The 19,496-nt window shown below is 37.9% G+C and overlaps 2 protein-coding genes across 8 annotated transcripts in view; one reads left to right on the top strand and one right to left on the bottom strand.

Annotated features, from left to right (window-relative positions):
- Positions 1-19,496, top strand: part of HPS3 (HPS3 biogenesis of lysosomal organelles complex 2 subunit 1) — a 42,244-nt gene that overhangs the window by 20,954 nt on the left and 1,794 nt on the right. Inside the window, exons 8-18 of one of the 5 annotated variants that reach the window (XR_003908821.1) lie at positions 949-1,057; positions 2,831-3,012; positions 4,104-4,284; positions 5,465-5,698; positions 6,774-6,959; positions 7,313-7,501; positions 8,700-8,807; positions 12,312-12,518; positions 13,181-13,271; positions 17,163-17,353; positions 18,997-19,123. Coding sequence is in view for 3 of the 5 variants with exons in the window: in XM_029940078.1 (XP_029795938.1) it covers positions 949-1,057; positions 2,831-3,012; positions 4,104-4,284; positions 5,465-5,698; positions 6,774-6,959; positions 7,313-7,501; positions 8,700-8,807; positions 12,312-12,518; positions 13,181-13,271; positions 17,163-17,290 (1,615 nt within the window). In the remaining 2 variants the exon portion in view is untranslated. Of the gene's footprint in view, positions 1-948; positions 1,058-2,830; positions 3,013-4,103; positions 4,285-5,464; positions 5,699-6,773; positions 6,960-7,312; positions 7,502-8,699; positions 8,808-12,311; positions 12,519-13,176; positions 13,272-17,162; positions 18,004-18,996; positions 19,124-19,496 lie in introns of those variants that run through there. The other 4 variants (XR_003908822.1, XM_029940078.1, XM_029940079.1 and 1 more) reach the window with 4 other exon arrangements.
- LOC115292146 (ceruloplasmin) overlaps positions 7,075-19,496 on the bottom strand; it is a 65,520-nt gene continuing 53,098 nt past the window's right edge. The window contains exons 19-20 of one of the 3 annotated variants that reach the window (XM_029940074.1): positions 11,221-11,325; positions 7,075-7,498 (exon numbers count right to left, since the gene is read on the bottom strand). In XM_029940074.1, the coding sequence (XP_029795934.1) occupies positions 11,222-11,325 (104 nt within the window). In that variant the 3' untranslated portion in view covers positions 7,075-7,498; position 11,221. Of the gene's footprint in view, positions 7,499-11,220; positions 11,326-18,549; positions 19,010-19,496 lie in introns of those variants that run through there. The other 2 variants (XM_029940076.1, XM_029940075.1) reach the window with 2 other exon arrangements.

Below are 19,496 nucleotides of genomic sequence, written 5' to 3'. Positions count from 1 at the left end.
AGCCTAAGCTCTGATACACCAGCTTAAGTGTATTTGACGTATGATATTTCCAGTTTACATGCGTTTATTGAGATGTAACCTCATTGTAAGTTGAGGAAGAGCTGTATTTCCAGCCAAATGCCAGTTTTTGTTTTTAACCTAAGTGTTTGCTTTTTCAAATTTTTTCGCCTCTGCTTTGTCCCACCAACAGGAATAATCAGAGGTTGATTTTGGGTAACGGGTCACTTAGAGTGTGCACAGAATGGTCTGAGACTGACTGTAAAAGCTTTCTGACAAGAGGAAAAACATCTTGTAGTCTTGCACATTTGACATTTTTAAAATATTCTACCTTTAAATGATTTTTTTTTAAATCCTGATTTATTTGGAAGTTTATTAGGTCAGAGGTTTACATTTTAAAAAGACTGTATACTAAAGCAAATGCATCACATAGTGAAAGCAAGAGATAAGATAGTGCTTGAAGCAGACCCACGGTTGTATGTGTCTTCTGCCTTTTCCCAGCAGCCCTGAGTATTTGGCCTATGGCTCTGTTGGAGCGGCTGCTTAGATTTGTGGCAGAAGACGTGCTGGACTCACGAAGGCCATATGCCAGAGAGGTACTGGGCACAGGGACTTTCACAGCCGAGCCTCTCTTCTTCTTGACAGGTCTTGCCTGTTCTTTAGGCTTCTTGCCCATTTATGACTTTTTGTGGAGTAAATTAGAAGCAATGGGCTTATCGATACAGGAGAGCCATAGAATATTAAATGCTGTAGGCCTATGTAGCATTGTGAACTACATGTAGATCGAATGTTCTATAAAAATCAACTGTACAGTGAATCACTGAAGAAAATAGTAAATGAAAATGATTTCAGAATTATTTCATTTCAGGTATCTCATATCTACCATTTAAAATTGCCATTTATTAATGCTGTGTCTTACCTTTCAATTCTTGTCCTTTGTTTTGCCTTTAGCTCTAGAAAAGGAACGACTGTTAAGCTTAAAACACCTCCTGTAGCTGAGGCTGGGTGGAATTTGTATGTTGTGGATACGATCTCACCAGTACAACTGTACAGAGAAATGGTACTCCTTTCAGACTTCCAGTTCTTATTTGTAGAAATTTAGAGTGCAATTCTTGGCTAGACATAGATTCTAATTATCACACATTCAGAAGGCCACAGCCAAGCAGCTTCCAGGCTCTGTCTGACAGTAGAGTGTGTATCTCTCTTCACCTTCTCACTTTCATGGCTTTTGACATCTCAGGAGCCAGTAGAAATCCCCTTCACCAAAATAAGACTTCCTTATTCATACTCACCCTAAGAGGATTGATTAACCAGTCTAAACATAAATAGCCTTTGACCTTTACTTTGAACCTAGCAGCGAGAACCAGGAAATGAAGCTGAAAGAAGTCTTAGATCATCTTTCCCTGTCTCTCTCTTCTTGAAATATGAGCAGATTATCCCAGGGTCCTGCAGCATCTGAGCATTGTCCTGGGATAGGGGCCCAGAGAGAGTATCTCACTCCTTTTTTAAGAGTGACAGCTGCCTGCTCATTAGTGGCAATTTTTTAAACTCTTTGTTTTGAAATAATTTCAAACTTACAGAAAAGTTGCAAGGATAAGAATAGCAGAAATGAAACCATGTATATTCTCTACACACATTCACCCATAGTCAACATTTTACCCCTTTTGCTTCTCTCTCTCTTTTTGTACTCTTGTACTTTCTAAACACACACACACACACACACACACACACACACACACACACCCATCCATTGGAAGGTAAATTGCATGCACGATAGCCTAATGCCCCTAAATACCTCATGGTGTGTTTCCTAAGAATCAGGAGATTTGTTTGCATCACCACAGCACAGTCATATGCTTCACTATATTTAACATGACACATATTCTAATTTTGTCAGTTGACTCAGTAATGACCTAATAATATTTCCCTTCTTTAGTAGAGGGCCTAGTCTATTAGGTAGTACATTTAATTGTCATGTCTCTTTAGCTTCCTTTAATCCAAAAATAATGTAATAGCCTTTATTTGTTACGGCATAGATATTTTTGAAAATAAATTTTTGCCCCTCTACCTTTAAAATTTTTTAATTATTTTTTCTTGTTAGATTCAGGCTATATATTCTCATTCACATCCAGAATATGGCAGAGGTAATGTTGTATCTTCTTCAGGGTGTTACATCAGGAAGCACATGATATCCATGCCTTCACTGGTGATGTTAATTTTTATTTTGCCTGATTTGTCCTTGGCATTTTAATGCTGATAATTATATCAGCTTTGCCCTGTCCTTTTAAATTTGCTTAATTAAAAGTCTTGGACTTCATCTAGATGATTTGCTTACTGGAGTCAGAAAATACTGATAGAGTCAGATGAACTAGCAATTTTAATCAGCCCACTGTGAGCCACAGAAATACATATAGTGGAACCTAAATTTACCCACTGAAACTACAATAAAGGAAGGATACTCAGTCTAAACATGAGAAAGATTTAAATCACAGAACTTAAAAAGTTAACATTTCACGTATGTTTGTTGGCCTTAGCAACCTGTGATCAATTACTGCCAAGCTAACAGTATTATTAGTATTGCAGTATTATTTGTGATAATGATTAGCACTGTCTAACAAAGGAGTGTTTACAATCCTGTATGTATGAACCTGGCTCAGGGATTATGAGGGAAGAGAACATTTCAGCCAGGCCCTGTCAGAATGATAAATAACCACTCTTCAGCTTTTAGGATTTAATGTGTCCATTACTAACGAAATCTATAGATATTCTTAAGAACCAGGAAATTTTGGCTGCATTTCTGCAGTGAGATTAGCTGTGGCGTTTTCTGTTTCAGGTAGACTACAGTAATACCTACAAGACTGCAAGGACCCAGAGCTGCATCCACCTTCTTAGCGAGGCTCATCTGTTAGTGAGGGCCGCCCTGATGGATGCCAGTCAGTTGGAACCTGGAGAAAAAGCAGAGCTTTTAGAAGCATTTAAAGAAAGCTGTGGGCACCTTGGAGACTGCTATAGCAGGTTGGTGATGCCTCTTGGAAACTTGTTAAAGAAGCCATCTTGAGCTTTGGGTGTACTTACTAGCTTTTCCATCTCCAGTACCTACTTGATGAATGGGAGAAGGCAGGAGGGGACATGGTTCCTTTATTCATTCATTTCACAAGCATTTGTTGAGCACATATTATGTGCCAGGTACTAGGCTAAGCTTAGAGTTCCTGAAATGAACATGGCTGTTTCCTGCCTTCAAGGAATTACAAATTTTTTATTTATTTAAAAAAACAATTAAAAAATAGTTTGTTTTTTTTTTTGAGAGTGAGAGAAACAGAGACAGCATGAGTGGAGGAGGGGCAGAGAGAGAGAGGGAGAGAATCCCAGGTAGGCACAGAGCCCAATGTGGGGCTTGAACTCATGAGCCGTGAGATCATGACCCGAGCCAAAATCAAGAGTTGGACCCTTAACCCACTGAGCCACTCGGCACCCCTAGGAATTATAGTTTATTAGATGAACAATGAATCTTGAGTTCATGAGTCTCCCTCCACTTAATTTAAGAATTAAGTTTCTTTCAGGCTTTCTGGACACACTCATGGCCATGAAAATCTCTCAGACAGCTATTATTTCTTCTTTATTGCCTGTTAGGCTTAAGAGAGAGATACTGGTTGGTCTGTGACTTTAATCTTAGTAGTCAGTGCTTTTATGATTTCAGGAAGAGACTGGGATGGATAGTGGTTTTTATTTTTGAGAATGATCTTTATAGATTTTTTTTGTATATGATTATTTCAAAGTCTTACTTGACCCATGGGAATGAGTATAAACTAATAAAATAGACTTTTCCTGTCTGTCAAACACCATTATTTTAGAGCCACATTGTATATTAAAATTCACTTTCTGAATTATTTTTCTTTTTTTATTATGAGCATGCAAAAGGATACTATATTAATTAGAATAACTTTGCGGAAAAAACCTTAGGAACTTCTTCCAACTACTAAAAACAGAAGAGTGTTTTGAGATTTATGTCATCTGGAAAGCATTATCTGTATTATTATCAAATATGTTAGACGTCCAAGCTTAAGAGTGACAGATTTAAGGGGGTTTTTTGCTTCCTTCCTCTTTAGGCTTGACACCCAGCATTCCCACCTTGCCTTGCCATACTATAAGATGTCTGGTTTGTCTATGGCTGAAGTTTTAACCCGAGCAGACTGGCCACTGGAGGCTGGATTGCAGAAATACGAGAGGGGATTAATCTTCTACATTAATCATTCACTCTATGAAAACCTGGATGAAGAATTAAGTGAAGTGAATAAGAGTTTTCTACTCAGTTATAGCTAAAATTCCTAACTTTTCATTTTAGCAATTTATTTTATGTTATACTGTTTAGAAATCAAGTTCCAAATATTTTTCTTTGGTATTATATTCTTCTTTTCCTAAAAAGGTCATGAATGTGTCCTTGTCTTCATTAATAATCCTAGAATGGTAGCTTGGGAAAGAGCTTATCATCACCTTCCCCTCTTTCTCATTATATAGGTGGGGGAATGTGGTGCATTGTGGTTGAGTGACCTGCCCAGTGTGACAGGGGCTTTAGAAGAATGACCTGGGCCCAGGGACTTGCCCTCCTTCTCATCTGCAGCCCTTTGCACAACCTACTTCCCCTACTCTCCCAAGTGTCTGAAGCTTCACTTAGGAAATCCCAGGCCAGTGACCTGAAGACATTCTTTAAGGCTTATTTTTAACTGGTCATGTATTTTTAAAAAGAATTGAATACAAATATGCAAAGCTGGTCATTATGATACCAAATGTTTTAAGGTTTTGAGATAAGTGAAATTTTCTCATATAAGTTCCCTCATTAAGTATATTTTGTGTTAAGCTGCAATCTTTTATAATGGACTTTTAAGTGTAATTTAATCAAATATTTATTTTCTTTTAACCTCTTGTTAGAATTTGCTATGCTAGTGCTAGCTACAACTTGGTACATATTTTCTCTTTTTTTTAATTTTTTAATGTTTATTCATTTTTGAGAAAGAGAGAGACAGAGAGAAACAGAGAGAGACAGAGACAGAGCATGAGCAGGGTTGGGGCTAAGAGAGAGGGAAGCACAGAATCCAAAACAGGCTCCAGGCTCTGAGCTGTCAGCACAGAGTCCGATGTGGGGCTCGAACTCACAAACTGAGATCATGAACCTGAGCTGAAGTTGGATGCTTAACCAACTGAGCCACCCAGGCGCCCCACCTTGGTACATATTTTTGTTGCTTTTTCTTCATTACAACTCAGCAAAGAGATCACTTCATGTCATCTCAAGTCTGCCACAGTATCACCTTGCACTCTGTCTTTTTTAAATCCAAATGTAATACATATAATTTTGTCTTCTTTGGAATGTTTCTATCTTGGCTTTTTTTCTCTTTTTTTTTCTTTTTTTTGCTGATTTTGTTGTTCTCCATTGGCTAACTGACTTTTTATTTCTTATTCATGCTCACCAAAGGAATTAGCAGCAAAAGTGGTTCAGATGTTCCATGAGGCCGAGCCAAGACAACTGCCCCATGTTCTCTGTAGTCCTTCTATGAAGAATATTAATCCGGTAACTGCCATGAGCTATCTGAGCAAGCTGGATACTTCTGGGTTCTCATCGATCTTAGTGACATTGACCAAAGCAGCAATGGCTCTGAAAATGGGAGATCTTGACATGCACAGAAATGAAATGCAAAGCTATCCAGAGGTACAGTGTCCAGCTTGGTACTACCAGCAGGCTGAAACAGGACCCAGTAGTCCTGAGGTGTTTAGCTTTCTTCTGGCTTCTGTCCAGTTCATTTTTTCTCAGTCATAAAGGAAAATAGACTTAATGCTAGAAAAGAAGTAACCCGAAGCGGAAGTGCTTGGGCTTTGGATCTGGCAAATAAAAAAGAAATAAGAATGGTAAATGGTAGCAATGGGTACCCAAAGATCTTTCAACTTTGTGTCAGGCACGTTCAGAGCACAGCACTTGGTACTGAAGAATATGCAAGATGTGCCCCAAGCTAACAGTGCGATCTAGTGTGAGGGATATCGTATGTCCACTGAAACAGAACAAACTGATGGGTATTCAAGTACAGCAAGTGGGCTCTTAGCCATAAGCCTTGGGAATCTAGTAGTAGTAGTCACCTAGTTGTAGCCCATTGCAGATGTTATCTTATTTAATTCTTGCAACAATGCTCTAAGTTAGATGTTATTATTACACCTATTATACAGATGAGGGAACTAAGACAAAGAAAGAATGAATATGTTGTCCAAAATCACGTAGCTGGTGAGTGGTTGAGCCAGAATTTGAAGCAGACAATCTGGCTCCGCTCCTGTGCTCCTGTCCTGTTGTGTTGCCTGTGGTCAGATGTCCACGGTATGATTTTAGTTTCTAAAACAAGAGAGCAGAAGTGCTTTTTTGCTGCACAAATGATATATTGTTTGTAATGAAGAGAGCGAGTCAATGTTGAGGTATCCTCTGCTTTGAAGAGTAGAATTTTAGAAAGAGGAATCTTCTTTCCATAATTTTGAAAAAAACTTAAGGTATATTATTTTTAAATCAAGTAGACACATAAAAAGCTCTCTACAAAAGTAGGATATCCTGATGCTGAATTAAATATTAATAGCTTCTTTAAAGACATTTAACAATGATGCCCTTCTTAGAGTGAGAATTTTGTAGTTAAAGAAAAAAATAGATACTGAAATTCAAGGTTAACCATGAATCTTGAATGTACTGGCATTATTTTCAAGATGAATCCAGTGTACATTTTGATCCTAAGTTTCTTGTTTATCTGAAGATGAAGTTGGTATGTGGCTTTATCCTGGAACCTCGGCTACTGATTCAGCAGAGAAGGGGACAGATTGTTCCAACTGAACTTGCAGTGCACTTGAAGGACATTCAGCCCGGACTGCTCGTGGCCTCAGTTCTGGGCTTACAGAAGAACAACAAAATTGGAATTGAGGAAGCAGATTCCTTCTTTAAGGTTTGTCACTTTGAAAATGTAATGGCTCTGAATGCAGCCTAATAAAACTGGTGGGGGACGAGAAGTGGAATAAGAGACTGGGGTTCCCTTTGTTTATTGAAAAAAAAAACCATACTTACACATAACAAATTTATACAAGTACAGATTAAAAGAACATATGTAGAAAAATTCCACTCATGCAACCTAGAATCTGTTTTCTATTCAAATGTCTCAATCTACTCTGCCATCGCACTAATGCTAATGATAAATCATTAAATGCATGGCCCACATGATGGAGTATTACTCAGACTAGTTGTAACTTGATCAATACTATACTGATGTGGGATGTGGGGGCTTATCTCACTATCTTCAAGGTGCTTTGTGGTAAGGACAAAGACACGATTCCTCAGCTCTTGGTAGACCTTTGGGAAGCTCAGCTCGTGGCCGGTCTCCCAGACGTGGTTCTCCAGGAGCTCTTTTTCAAGCTCACATCACAGTACATCTGGAGATTGTCCAAGATGCAGCCCCCTGACACCACACCATTGCGAACATCAGAGGATCTGGTGAGAGAACAGAATAATATGTTAAATGAAACTTGTATATTACACATTATAGTAATATACCTTGTTATTTTTAATGGCTTAGAATCAAACCTAATTTATAGTACCAGGTATCTTTTTTTTAAGCAGTCATTAAAAATACCCTTAAAATTTGTCCATGAATAACATTGCTTATATATAACGGGTTTTTTAATATTCTTTTTAATTTTTATTTTTAAGAGTGAGAGACAGAGAGAGAGAGAGAGGGAGACAGAGTCTGAAGCAGGCTCCAGGCTCTAAGCTGTCAGCACAGAGCCTAATGCAAGGCTCGAACTCACAAACTGTGAGATCATGACCTGAGCTGAAGTCACTCAACCTACTGAGCTACCCAAGTGCCCCTAGTTGTTTACATTTAAAATAATTTTGTTATGAAGAATGCCCCCTACTGCTCCTATATTACTTGCTTGCAGTGGTGCCTCGTTAGACAAAGCAGGGGGGAGGGGCTTCCCCCAAATACGTCTATACTCCCTGGGGGGATATTTACAAAGTAGAACATCAGAAAAGACACATCTGCAGACCTCCCTGACTGGAGAGGAACTACAGAAGGCTTGTGGGAGGGAGACCCATACCGGACTCATTTCCTGTCAGCTGCACACACAAGAGCTATACTGGAGGCCTTGTGGGAGCGCTAACTACTCTACTCTACCACTTCCTGGCCCTCCCCCTCTTGTCCTTTTTGCCTCTCATACATGCCAGGGCTAATGTGGATCATTCACTGGAAGTCACCGACTTCTGGAATAAGGGGGCTTTATGGAAATTGTCTTGAGAACTTATGGAAGAGCTTTTGTCTACCAAGGAAAGTAGTAGAAACAAAAATTCTAATATTACTGTTAATTTTTTTGAGTAAAATTGGCTTAAAAGAAGTATTGCTTTTTTTGCTAGAGAGTTTCTTAGCAATATTTTAAAATGTAAAATATAAGGACATATTTAGCATATATATTTTTTTATTTTTGGTGTAGTTTTATTCAGTGAGCAGCAGCAAGTCTGAAACTTTTCTAGGGCAATAAAGAGTTTTAGAATAAGAGACTTTTGTTCACATTCCCAGGAAAGTATATACCTAATTCTGTGATGTGACAGATGATTAGCAACCTCTTGCTTTTTTTGAATGGATGAAGAGAATCTTGTTTTATTGTACTTTGTTTATATTTCTTCTACATTTTAGATAAATGCCTGTAGTCATTATGGCTTAATCTATCCATGGGTTAATGTCTTAATATCATCTGATTTCTTAGCGGATAAAAGTTATACAGAAGACCTTTCAAAATTACAGGTAAGTAAAAACTCCTCTTTTTTTATGAATATGCATATTATAATATAGTATCAGATTTAAATTTGGTGAGCCCTCAGGTGGCCTGTTAATCTAGAGCATATACTCTTGGGGGACAAAATCCGCCCTTAGGTATACTCAGGGGCGCTGGAAGACATTCCTGCCTCGGCCTGAACCTGTCAGAGGAGGGCCCCCGAAGGCTGGTTCTGTTGCCTGTAGAGAGTGAGAGTGAGGTCACCAGGTCACGTGACTGTCTTGCCTCATTTTCAGAGTGTGCTTGGAAATACTTTGTGAAAGGAAAGCATGGCAAACGTTTAACAGTGTTTTTATGGATAGGATTCATTTTTTGTATGGCGTTCATTCGTACATGTTCGGCCTCTAGCCCAAGCCTCCCACTACTCTCTGTTTTATAGAAAGTAGGTTAGAGTGGCCAGTTTGTCTCGCTCCTGAAACAGAGTTTCAAAAAAATAAGTATGATCAGGAAATGTAGATCATCCTGCAGGAATTCTGACTGTGATGGTGTTTTGACTGCAAATGCAAAATTAAGTCCACCTTTGACTTGGTGGATCAAGCTGGGCTAGATGTGGATGTGATTTTATTTAACATAGTTCAGCGGCCCAAGGACTGAATGTAACTCCCACATCTGCCTTGTTTGGTCTGCCCAGTATAGTGCCAACATATAAACATTGGCATTTCAGATGAAGAATTCTGAGTTTCAGTCTTTTCTCGGAAAGTTCAGCAGAACTAGTAACCGTGGGCTTCAGTGTCTCTGAGACCCGAGAGTTGGAGCCAACTAGTGGCTCCCCCCATGGTCAGTGCATGTGTTGTCCTGTCTGCCTCGGTTCTCATCTCCATGTCTTCCTGGTCCAGATACTCTGTCTGGTGTCCATTTTCCTTATACCCAGCTGTCTCCATGCATTTTCATCATCTCCTTTGGTCTCTTTAGGCTTTTGAGTTTGCAGCCCCTGGTTTATACTGGAAACTGGCATAAGTGTGGTTACTGCCTATAGAAACCAAAATGCGAATTGGGGATTGGGTCAGGGAGGGAAGCACAAGAGCCCGTATTGCTTAGACGCAGCCTCTAGACAGGCCTGTGTCGTCTCCAGAGATGGAGTCACTTACATTTGTAAAAAATTGCCAGAGAAAAATCTTGTTGGTTCATATCTCTAATACCCTTACCGTACAGAGGCTCCTTAGGTGTTGGCCTCAGATATGTTCATTCAACACATATTCCCGGAGCATGTGCTGTAAGTGTGGTCTGTGGCCTTAGATAAGCCAGGCAGGCGGGGCCTTGCCCTCCCAGAATAAGTGTGTTAATTGCATATTTAAAATCACAGTAGCAACAAGTGCTGTTAAATCTCACATGATAAAGCTTCAGAGCTTTTGCACTGCTTGAAAAAGTATAATTGAATGATCTTTTCAAACTTATTTTAAAGTTTTTAAAAAGAATACATTGTTTCTGGGAATCTTCACTATTAAAGCGTAGAAGTTTAGTCAGCCTATACTCTTAAAAATCCTCTTCCTAATTATATCTCCTTCTAATTATCTGTGGGTTGATTAGTCTTAGTCATTAAGAAAAAAAATAACCATCCAGAAACAAATGATGTCATGTTTTCACCTAGAAGAACAGGAGATTAAGCATCACCTAGAGAGCTTTTTCAGGATTGTATGATTTGTCTCTCCCCTGTGTCCCCACCCTCTCGCACAGATTTGACAGGAGTCTCTGTTTCTTGCCCTCAATCACTATAATAGTATATTTGTGGAAAACCTAAAATAAAAACCCACATGTCATAAAAGCCACTATTTGGAGTCACACAGTAGCTAGTAAATGCCCGGCCTTTTGCCATAATTGTCATGGTCCCCTCCCCCACTTCCTTGCCAACCCCCATCCTCAGATTGTGTCGGTGGAGAAGACGACAGGGTCTGTGGGCTCCAGCCCCGCAGAGTTGGCTGCAGGTGAGAGATCTAGATCAGAAAAAGCAATAAATAGTTCGTGTGTTAGGTGTGAAAAGGAATCCATTTCCAGCACTGAAAACAAAGGGAGCACTCTGCTAAGGAGCAGACAACATTAAGAGTGTTTTTAAAAAGTAGCAGTAACCTTTGGAGCATTTTTGATTCAGGAATATATGTGTTGTCTGGTGTTTCTGATTTTTGAACTTCTTGATGATACGGATAAAACTAAGTTCATGGGTAATTAATTTTGCATCAAGCTTTGACTTGTCTCATTTTAACCATGCCGCATTCCTTCCTGCCCTGCCTGTTACCCCAGTGAATCAAAAGTTGAATATAGAAATATCTGTGTTTTCTTTCATGTTGGGAGATCCTACAAGTGACAGATTATTGTGTTTGCTATGTTGTTGTCGGGAATATTCAGAGAAAGGTGATTATTAAACTTGCAGGAAGGAAAGGCACCAACCTTATACTCCTAGCCACTCCTTGGTAAATATTTGGAATAACATAATCGCAGTGACTGTTAATGGATAGTTCACATTCCATATCGTCTTGTGCGTCAGAGAAGATGCTGTAGTAAAAAGGATACAGGAAGAAGAAAATTAAGATATGCCCATCTCATCTTTATCCAGAAGAAAGGGAAAGAGGAGATTATTTCAGTGGTAGAACCAAAAGTAGTATTTATAGTTTAAATGCTTCAAAGTAAAATATTGGCAAAGTTCTGAATACTCAAATACTACCTACTCTATGTCTATGAGCTTGTGGCAACTAGTATGGATACAAATTATTAGGTTATTAACAATTGCTTTAGTTATCTTAGATGTTAAATTTTATTTTTGGTTATTATGTAGTGCATGTGTATTACAGAAAATTTGGAAGATAGAGGAAAATGGGAAAAATTATACATTGGCTTTGTCATTCCATCGATCTGTTTCAAATTTCAGTGCTCTTCCAAAGGCATTTCTGTCTGTGCATGTACCTGTATAGATTTTACAAAATTGATCATGCTCTAAATACAATTTTGTATTAACATTTTTTACTCATCATCCTATTATGAGCATTTTCTCATAAATTAGCCTTTGAAAATAACTTTGATAGCTATATAATATTCCATCATATAAATGTACCATAATTTTCCTTTTCCTTATTTGACCTAGATTCTAGCTCTTCAATATTATAATCAGTCTTGAAATAAGCATCGTTGGACATAAATCTTTGATCACAGTGTTAATTATTTCCTCAGGATAAGGTCCTCAAACATTCCCATTAGTTTAATTTGCAGTCCATCCAAAGCCACTAAAATTATGTAGTTTAGATATGATTGCTATTAAACAGATTTTTTATTCTTTAAACTAGAGGTGGTTTCATGATTATTTAATACTTCAGGACATTTAGACTTATAAGTAAATATTGTGTGCATATACTCCAAAACTACATTCTATAGGTTTCCTTTTTTTGGAAAGGAAGTTTTGGTCTTTTTTAAAAAATTGTATTCTATATGTTATACCTTATTTTTTGGGTGCCTCATTCCATAACATTTCATTTTTCTGTTCATAGTCTCTTATATGTGGTCCTTCATTTGACATAGCTTCCATTATTCCATTCCTGGAACCACTCTCAGAAGACACTGTTGCTGGCCTCAGTGTCCGTGTTCTGTGTCGTACGCGTTTGAAAGAGTATGAACAGTGTATAGACACACTGCTAGAAAGATGCCCGGAGGCGATCATTCCATATGCTAATCACGAACTGAAAGAAGAGAATCGGGTATGCTCTTCAGCTTATGTCTTTTAGGCTTGATTAGTGATAATCAGATTTGATAATCTTGTAGCAGATTATATAAATCCAACCTCACAGGTCTGTGTGGGTCAGAGAAGCATATATGTTTCATATGTTATATGCTGTAAGTACTGTTCGAATCTATTAAAATGTATGGTGATTGTATGTGATCACAATAAAAATCTCTTGTTTCAAACTGAGGTAGGCCATTACCTGAAGATTTGGAAAAGAAAATATTTTCTGGGCTATACGTGGTCTTTTGCTTAAAAATTAAAAGAGTTTAAAAATCTTTTTATGTTTTTTTTTTAATTTATTTTTGAGAGAGAGAGGGAGACACAGAATCTGAAACAGGCTCCAGTCTCGGAGCTAGCTGTCAGCACAGAGCCCGACGCAGGGCTCAAACCCAGGAACTGTGAGATCATGACCTGGGCCAAAGCCAGACACTTAACCAACTGAGCCACCCAGGCACCCCATGTTATAATTTACACAGAAGATGGGCTGCTAATATAACTTCTGTTGTAACAAAGTTTGGCACCTTAACCAAGATGATGTATTTTTGCCCTGTGCTTTCTTTCACTGTCTTGTTCTTGTTGGACATCTGAATGTAAATTGCATCAAACTTAAAATTTATTTATTTTTTTCTAAGATAGACTTTGTGGTGGAAAAAACTGCTGCCTGAACTTTGTCATAGAATAAAATGCGGTGGAGAGAAAGGTCAACTTTACCTGTCATCATTAAAAGGTAAAATGATCTCTTATGCCTAATTATAAATCTAATTGAGTCTTAATTTTAGTTTCCATAACTTGAAGCCTTGCTTTCTGTTTTTTTCTTGTGAATCTCAAATGAGGTGAAGCGTGTCTTAGCAGCATCATCTTAAAAGCTTATGTCAGCATTTACGTGCTCCCCATCACATTTGATATTTATCTATCTCTTATAACTAGGGAGCTGATTCTTTTAAGTTCATCTTTTCAAACACTTAAAAAATTATCATGGTCATAGAAACACAATCTCAGTATTTAAAAACTTTGAATATCCATGAAGAAAATTACATTTTGTATTAATGATCTGAGTACTGAATTTACTACTTGTAGGAAATTAAGATTATTAATTATACTTGAAAGCAAGTATTGGGGAATAACAAGGTTCTCAAGGGATTTAAAAGTTGAGTATCTCTAAGTCATGCAGTGTTTTATAGCACAGGGAGTTATTGTTTGAATTATCATAGTTCATAGTCACTTATAAATTTTGATAGATATATGGTTCTCAATTTGTCTAGTCTTATGTGTTAATATGACTAGATAATTGTTGGCCTGATGACAAAGGGTATGGTTATATTGATTTCAGTGTGCATAAAAGATTAGAAATTGACACTAGGTTCTACTCCTGAGACCAAGACTACACTGTATGTTAACTAACTTGAGAATAAAAAAGGAAAAAGAAATTATATTTATAAATAAGAAAGAAGAAATTGACAGTGTTAGAATTGTCTTTTCCAGCTGACATAGTTGATTTTTTTTAAATTTTTTTAATGTGTTATTTATTTTTGATACAGAGAGAGAGACAGAGCATGAGAGGGGGAGGGACGGAGACAGAAGGAGACACAGAACCGGAAGCAGGCTCCAGGCTCTGAGCTAGCTGTCAGCACAGAGCCTGATGCGGGGCTCGAACCCACGAACATGAGATCTGACCTGAGCCAAAGTCGGAGGCTTAACCGACTGAGCCACCCAGGCGCCCCCATAATGGATTTTTAAAGTGTTAGGCAGAGCCAGTGGCCATTGGAGGGTGTTTTTCTGAAGATGCCCATTTAAGTAAAGTTGTATGCTTGTAACTGGGAAGTTGTGGCGACTTTTCATCCCACCCATCTTCCTGTGTGATTTTTTGGTTTTCAGAAGGTAGAAGTGTCAGATACATGATTGCCTTGTCCCACTTGGGTCACGTTTGTCACCTAACTTTGAACTGATGACTTGTGTGGAGGGATCACTTTCCAGTGCAAGCTGTCCCATATCTTCAAGCGTCAGCAGCGTCATTGTCTCAGTCAAAAGACTTCATCTTTTCCTGATCCACATTACATACTCTCTACCCTTGACTCACCCATCATCATTCCTCCAAATGTTCCATTTTTCTATATAATGCGTATTTCTATAAAATACGTTAGTATACATACATATAGGTATGTATGTGGCTCATGACACTAAGTGCTGTGTGTGATTTACATTTGCTAGACTTTACTACCTCAAGAGTTGGTAGCATTTTATTCATTTTTCACATTGCACCCTCCTCACCAGCACTCCGCCTCTCCATAGGTAACACTCTGTAGTTATTGATTTGAAGGGGAGACACCTGAATAACTTCAGGGCCATTTCCAAGGGAGGCTGTTTTGTCAGCAGCTGCAGTGCACCAGAAGGGACCAGGACTGGAGTCTGGGGACTGGAACTGAGTTCCAGGTCTGCTATTTATGAGTGACCTGAAACAAGCCAATTTTTTAGTATCTCGACACTAGTGAGAATTTCGGGATTGACTCTAGAATAAATGTTAGGCAAAATCGGAAGACGTTAACTTTGGAGATGGAGGTCAGGAATCTATACAACAGATTCAGTACAATATGCGGAGGAACTTCTACTTCTTATCTCTCTAATGCAGCCTTTCTCAACCTTGGCACTGTTTACATTTTGGACTGATAGTTCTCTGGCATATGTGTAGGTGTCCCCTATGCATTTCGGGATGTTTGGCAGCACTAAATACCAGTAGCTCTGCCCCGGTTATGATAAGCAAAAATGTCTCTAGACATTTCCAAATGTCTGAGGCAGGGGCAGGAGTGCAAAATCATACTGGGTGAGAACCATTGCACTAATGCAGAGACATTGAAACTGAGGTTAGTGATTGGCTTGTTTTCAGGAAATATTTGTTACTGTTTTTGTGGTAATGAGCTGTATGTACTAGTTAAAATTTTACTACTGTTGTAAATTATTAAAATGAAGTTGAAAAAGTCACTTAAAATCTCATCATCCAGAAATAACTATTTTCTGCACCTGATGAATATTTTCTAGACACACTGGAGGACTTAAAGTACTCTACAGATTTAAGATTTGACCTAATTCTTGGAGTCATGACCTGTATTATCCCCTCATTGGTTGGCAAAAGTGGAGAATTGGGCAGTGACAAGATTTTTATTGGCTCTGTAATGTCTATACTGACCCCCAACTCAGTTTTTTAAACCTAGGATACTACTTATTGGCTCCACATTTAGGCTAAATAAACTAGTTTGATAGGAAAGTACTGATAAGTCACGTTTTTCATCTGGGTTTTGCAAACTAGTTAGTGTCATTGTTTATTAAGTTTCTACTAACATTTTAAATTTTTTATGTTTTTTCCTTTATTTTTGAGAGACAGAGAGAGACAGTGTGAGCAGGGGAGGGTCAGAGAGAAAGGGAGACACCAATTCTGAAGCAGGCTCCAGGCTCTGAGCTGTCAGCACAGAGCCCAACAGGGGGCTTGAACCCAGGAACCGTGAAATCATGACCTAAGCCAAAGCCGGACACCAACTGAGCCACCCAGGCGCCCCTCTACTAACATTTTATATATGCATCATTGTATTTTAATTCTCAAAGGACTCTAGAAGCTAGTAGATGATACCACTACATTATAGATGAGGAAACTAGGACTCAGGAGGTTAATTAAAGGACTTTCCTAAAGTCACAGACAGTAGGTGGAAGAGTCTGACTCCTTCCAAAGTCCATCTGATTCCAGAGCTAGGGATGTTTCCCATATATCACTGCTGATCCATTCATTAACTTCTTAGCAACATTGGCATATGTAAGGGAATGATTTAGGTAAGGGAATGATGTAGGTAAGGGATTTTGTGTAAGGGATGATTTAGGTGTCTGGATATTAGCAAGATGACTTTAGATGGATGCACATACATCTGAGCAGGAGATTTTATATTTTAGTCAACTGCAAATAGTCAAAGTGGCAGGCAGATGAGGCTCACAGGGCAAGAATGGCACTGGTGTTTACTGCACTGTTCTTAAGTGTTACCCCCTTCTCTTCCCAGCAGAGGGCAGAATGTGTGTTTCAAGAAGCAATAGAATCATAAAATTGCATAGTTCTATTTACAAAAATGTTTACTAAATCCCTTCATAATTAAAGATGTACACTAGAGCACATTATTATACAGTTTGGAAAAAAGGGTCATAAAGACAGATTTTTGCTTATTAAAACACAGAAATCTCATAATAGAGAGGAACTGATTTAGGAAAATGTCATCCAACAATTTATAGTATTTCCTGTCCTGCACTCTTTGTAAGTTAGCTGCATATTAGCCCTAACATCAAAAGACAAATGATTGTATTTTTCTTGAGAGGCTAATAGAAATATATTGAAAAATAATGTAATAATCCAGCAATGAAACAGTAAATCAAAATCACATGGAACTAATATAACAAACTTCAGGGTATTCTAGAGAGAATGAAGAAGTTGTTAAAACCATAAGTAGTCTGTGGATTTAAAAAACTGATTGTTTTCCCTTTGTAGGTATAACATTCTGTCACCTGGACTAGCTTCTAACTGGCTGAGTGATGAGAAATTGGATGACAGACTTTCAGTTCTAACTTGGATCCTCTGTCCCCCCAACAGAAACGCTGTCGGTTGTTGCCGTGGAGCTAGAACTAAGGGATTTCTTGAATGTCCTTCCAGAAGATGGCACCGCAGCATTTTTCTTGCCATATCTTCTTTATTGCAGTCGAAAGAAGTCATTGACTTGAAGGTATCATTGGAAAAGTATCACAATGCCATAGGAGACGGACGTTTTTAAAAACGAGTGTCAGGTAAAAATGTAAAGGATTTTCATATTGAATATGGACATTTATTGCAGATGCTTTCAGACTGCTCACCTTACTGAGAGTAGTAGTATTAGTTTCTTAACTTATGACCTGAATCCATTTAATTGTCCAGAATGGGGGAAAGCTATAAGACTTCAGAATTTCCTCAAAGGCAACATAATGTTTTTAAAGGTGGAGGCTGACTTTTATTACAGGAAACATCAAATCAGTATTGCCGGACACATGACAATCTTTTTCATCCCAAAAACACAAAGAAACATTTTGTAGGTATGTTTGAAAGAATGTCACTCCCAAGTGGTCTAGAATTTAATCTTGACTTTTCCAGATTTCTCTATTAGAGAAAACACTTTGGGTTTGTTTTGAAAAATCTTTGTTGAGAAGGAGATTAATATTTTCCCACAGTAAAAGATTTCAAACTTTACTTTTTTGTTACTTTTTAAAACATGCTGTGGTTTCTCTTTGAATCAAATGAAGCAGAAATTTACAAAGCTAACGTTCTTGCTGTCTGGGCATTAATGTAATTTGTTGAATGCATTTTTTCAGCCAAAGCCTTGTTTCTATTTTTTGTTGATGTGTACTTCTGTTCTTTTAGCTAGAGTATGTGAAAATAAAGGACTATATTATTGTATTCAAAACAGTGTCTTCTTTTTAAAACTCTTATGAAACAATTTTGAGTCCAAGTTCAGCTTATTGATAGTTTGCTTTGACTTAGTTAATGCTAGAAAAATGCTACTCACCCAGCATCTGCCACAGGTCTATATTGAAACTTTTTTCCTGATGTCAGTGTTCATCTTTACCAGGATTTAATCTATGGACTTGTTTCTCAGTTCTGCCTTTCTCCAGTTCCGATTACTATCCTTTTGACTGTCTCTTCAAGGGTTCACAAAATCCAGATAGACTGGCATTATTTTATTTATTTACCTTGTTTATTTTATTTTGTTTTTATATTTTATTTTAAAATTTTTAATTAAAATTTTAATTTATATTATTTTAAAATTTAATTTTTTTAATATTTATTTTTGAGAGAGAGAGGGAGAGAGAGAGGAAGACATAATCCAAAGTAGGCTCCAGGCTCCAAGCTGTCAGCACAGAGCCCGATGCAGGGCTCAAACTCACAAACCATGAGATCATGACCTGAGCCAAAGCCATATGCTTAACCGACTGAGCCACCCAGGTGCCCCTAAATTTTAATTTTTTATTTTACTTTCTTTACACTTATGCCCTCTTGTCTACTGATTCATTAGGAATGATGTCAGCGTCATATTAGAGGGATTGATGGAAAGCCAATGGTTGGGAATATTTCAGTGAAGCTTAACAGTGAACCTTTGAGAAGCATCAGGGATAACATTTGGTCATAGAATTTGGGGGAGTGGAAAAAACAGTTTTGCAAAGTCCTTCTGGTGGTGGTATGAAGGGCCTATGTAAATCAGTTATGAGTGTATTAGAGTTAGGTATCTGTTGATCTTTTCATATGAAATGCAGGAAAGTGTGTTTTCAGTCTTTTTTTTTTTAATGCTCATAGCCATTCCAAAGTAAACTTCTTCTTCAGCACTTTCGCATAGTTACGAATCATTGTTTTTTCTTTGTTTTTTTTTTTTTTCCACTTATCATCAATTTATTTCTTTCAGCCAGACTTGGTCTCTATAAGAAGAGAAATTTTAAGACCATTATTACAAACAGTACAGTAGTCCCCCTTATCCATGGCTTCAGTTATCCTTGGTCAGCTGCAGTCCAGAAGCAGGTGTTCCTCCGAAGGTAATAGCTTAACGCTACGTCATGATGCCTACGTCATTCACGTCACTTCACCTCATCACAAGAACAAGGAGGATCAGTACAGTAAATGTTTTGTGAGAGAGAAACCACGTTCGCATAACTTATTACAGCAAATTATTATACTGTTCTATTTTATTTTTGTTTTTATTAATCTCATACTATCCCTAACTACAAATTAGACTTTATCCTAGATATCCTAGATATCCTAGATATCCTGTACAGAGTGCAGTACTATCTGCGGTTTCAGGCATCCTGTGGGGAGATGGATAAGGGGTGGGGGGTGTATTTATCATACAGTTTAAATGTATTCTAATTTTTTAAATGTCATTTTGTTTAATTGTTCTTGATTCATTCC

Source organism: Suricata suricatta, chromosome 5 (genome assembly GCF_006229205.1).
Source record: "Suricata suricatta isolate VVHF042 chromosome 5, meerkat_22Aug2017_6uvM2_HiC, whole genome shotgun sequence".
NCBI lineage: Eukaryota > Metazoa > Chordata > Mammalia > Carnivora > Herpestidae > Suricata > Suricata suricatta.
This window is presented reverse-complemented; position numbering and strand designations above follow the sequence as displayed.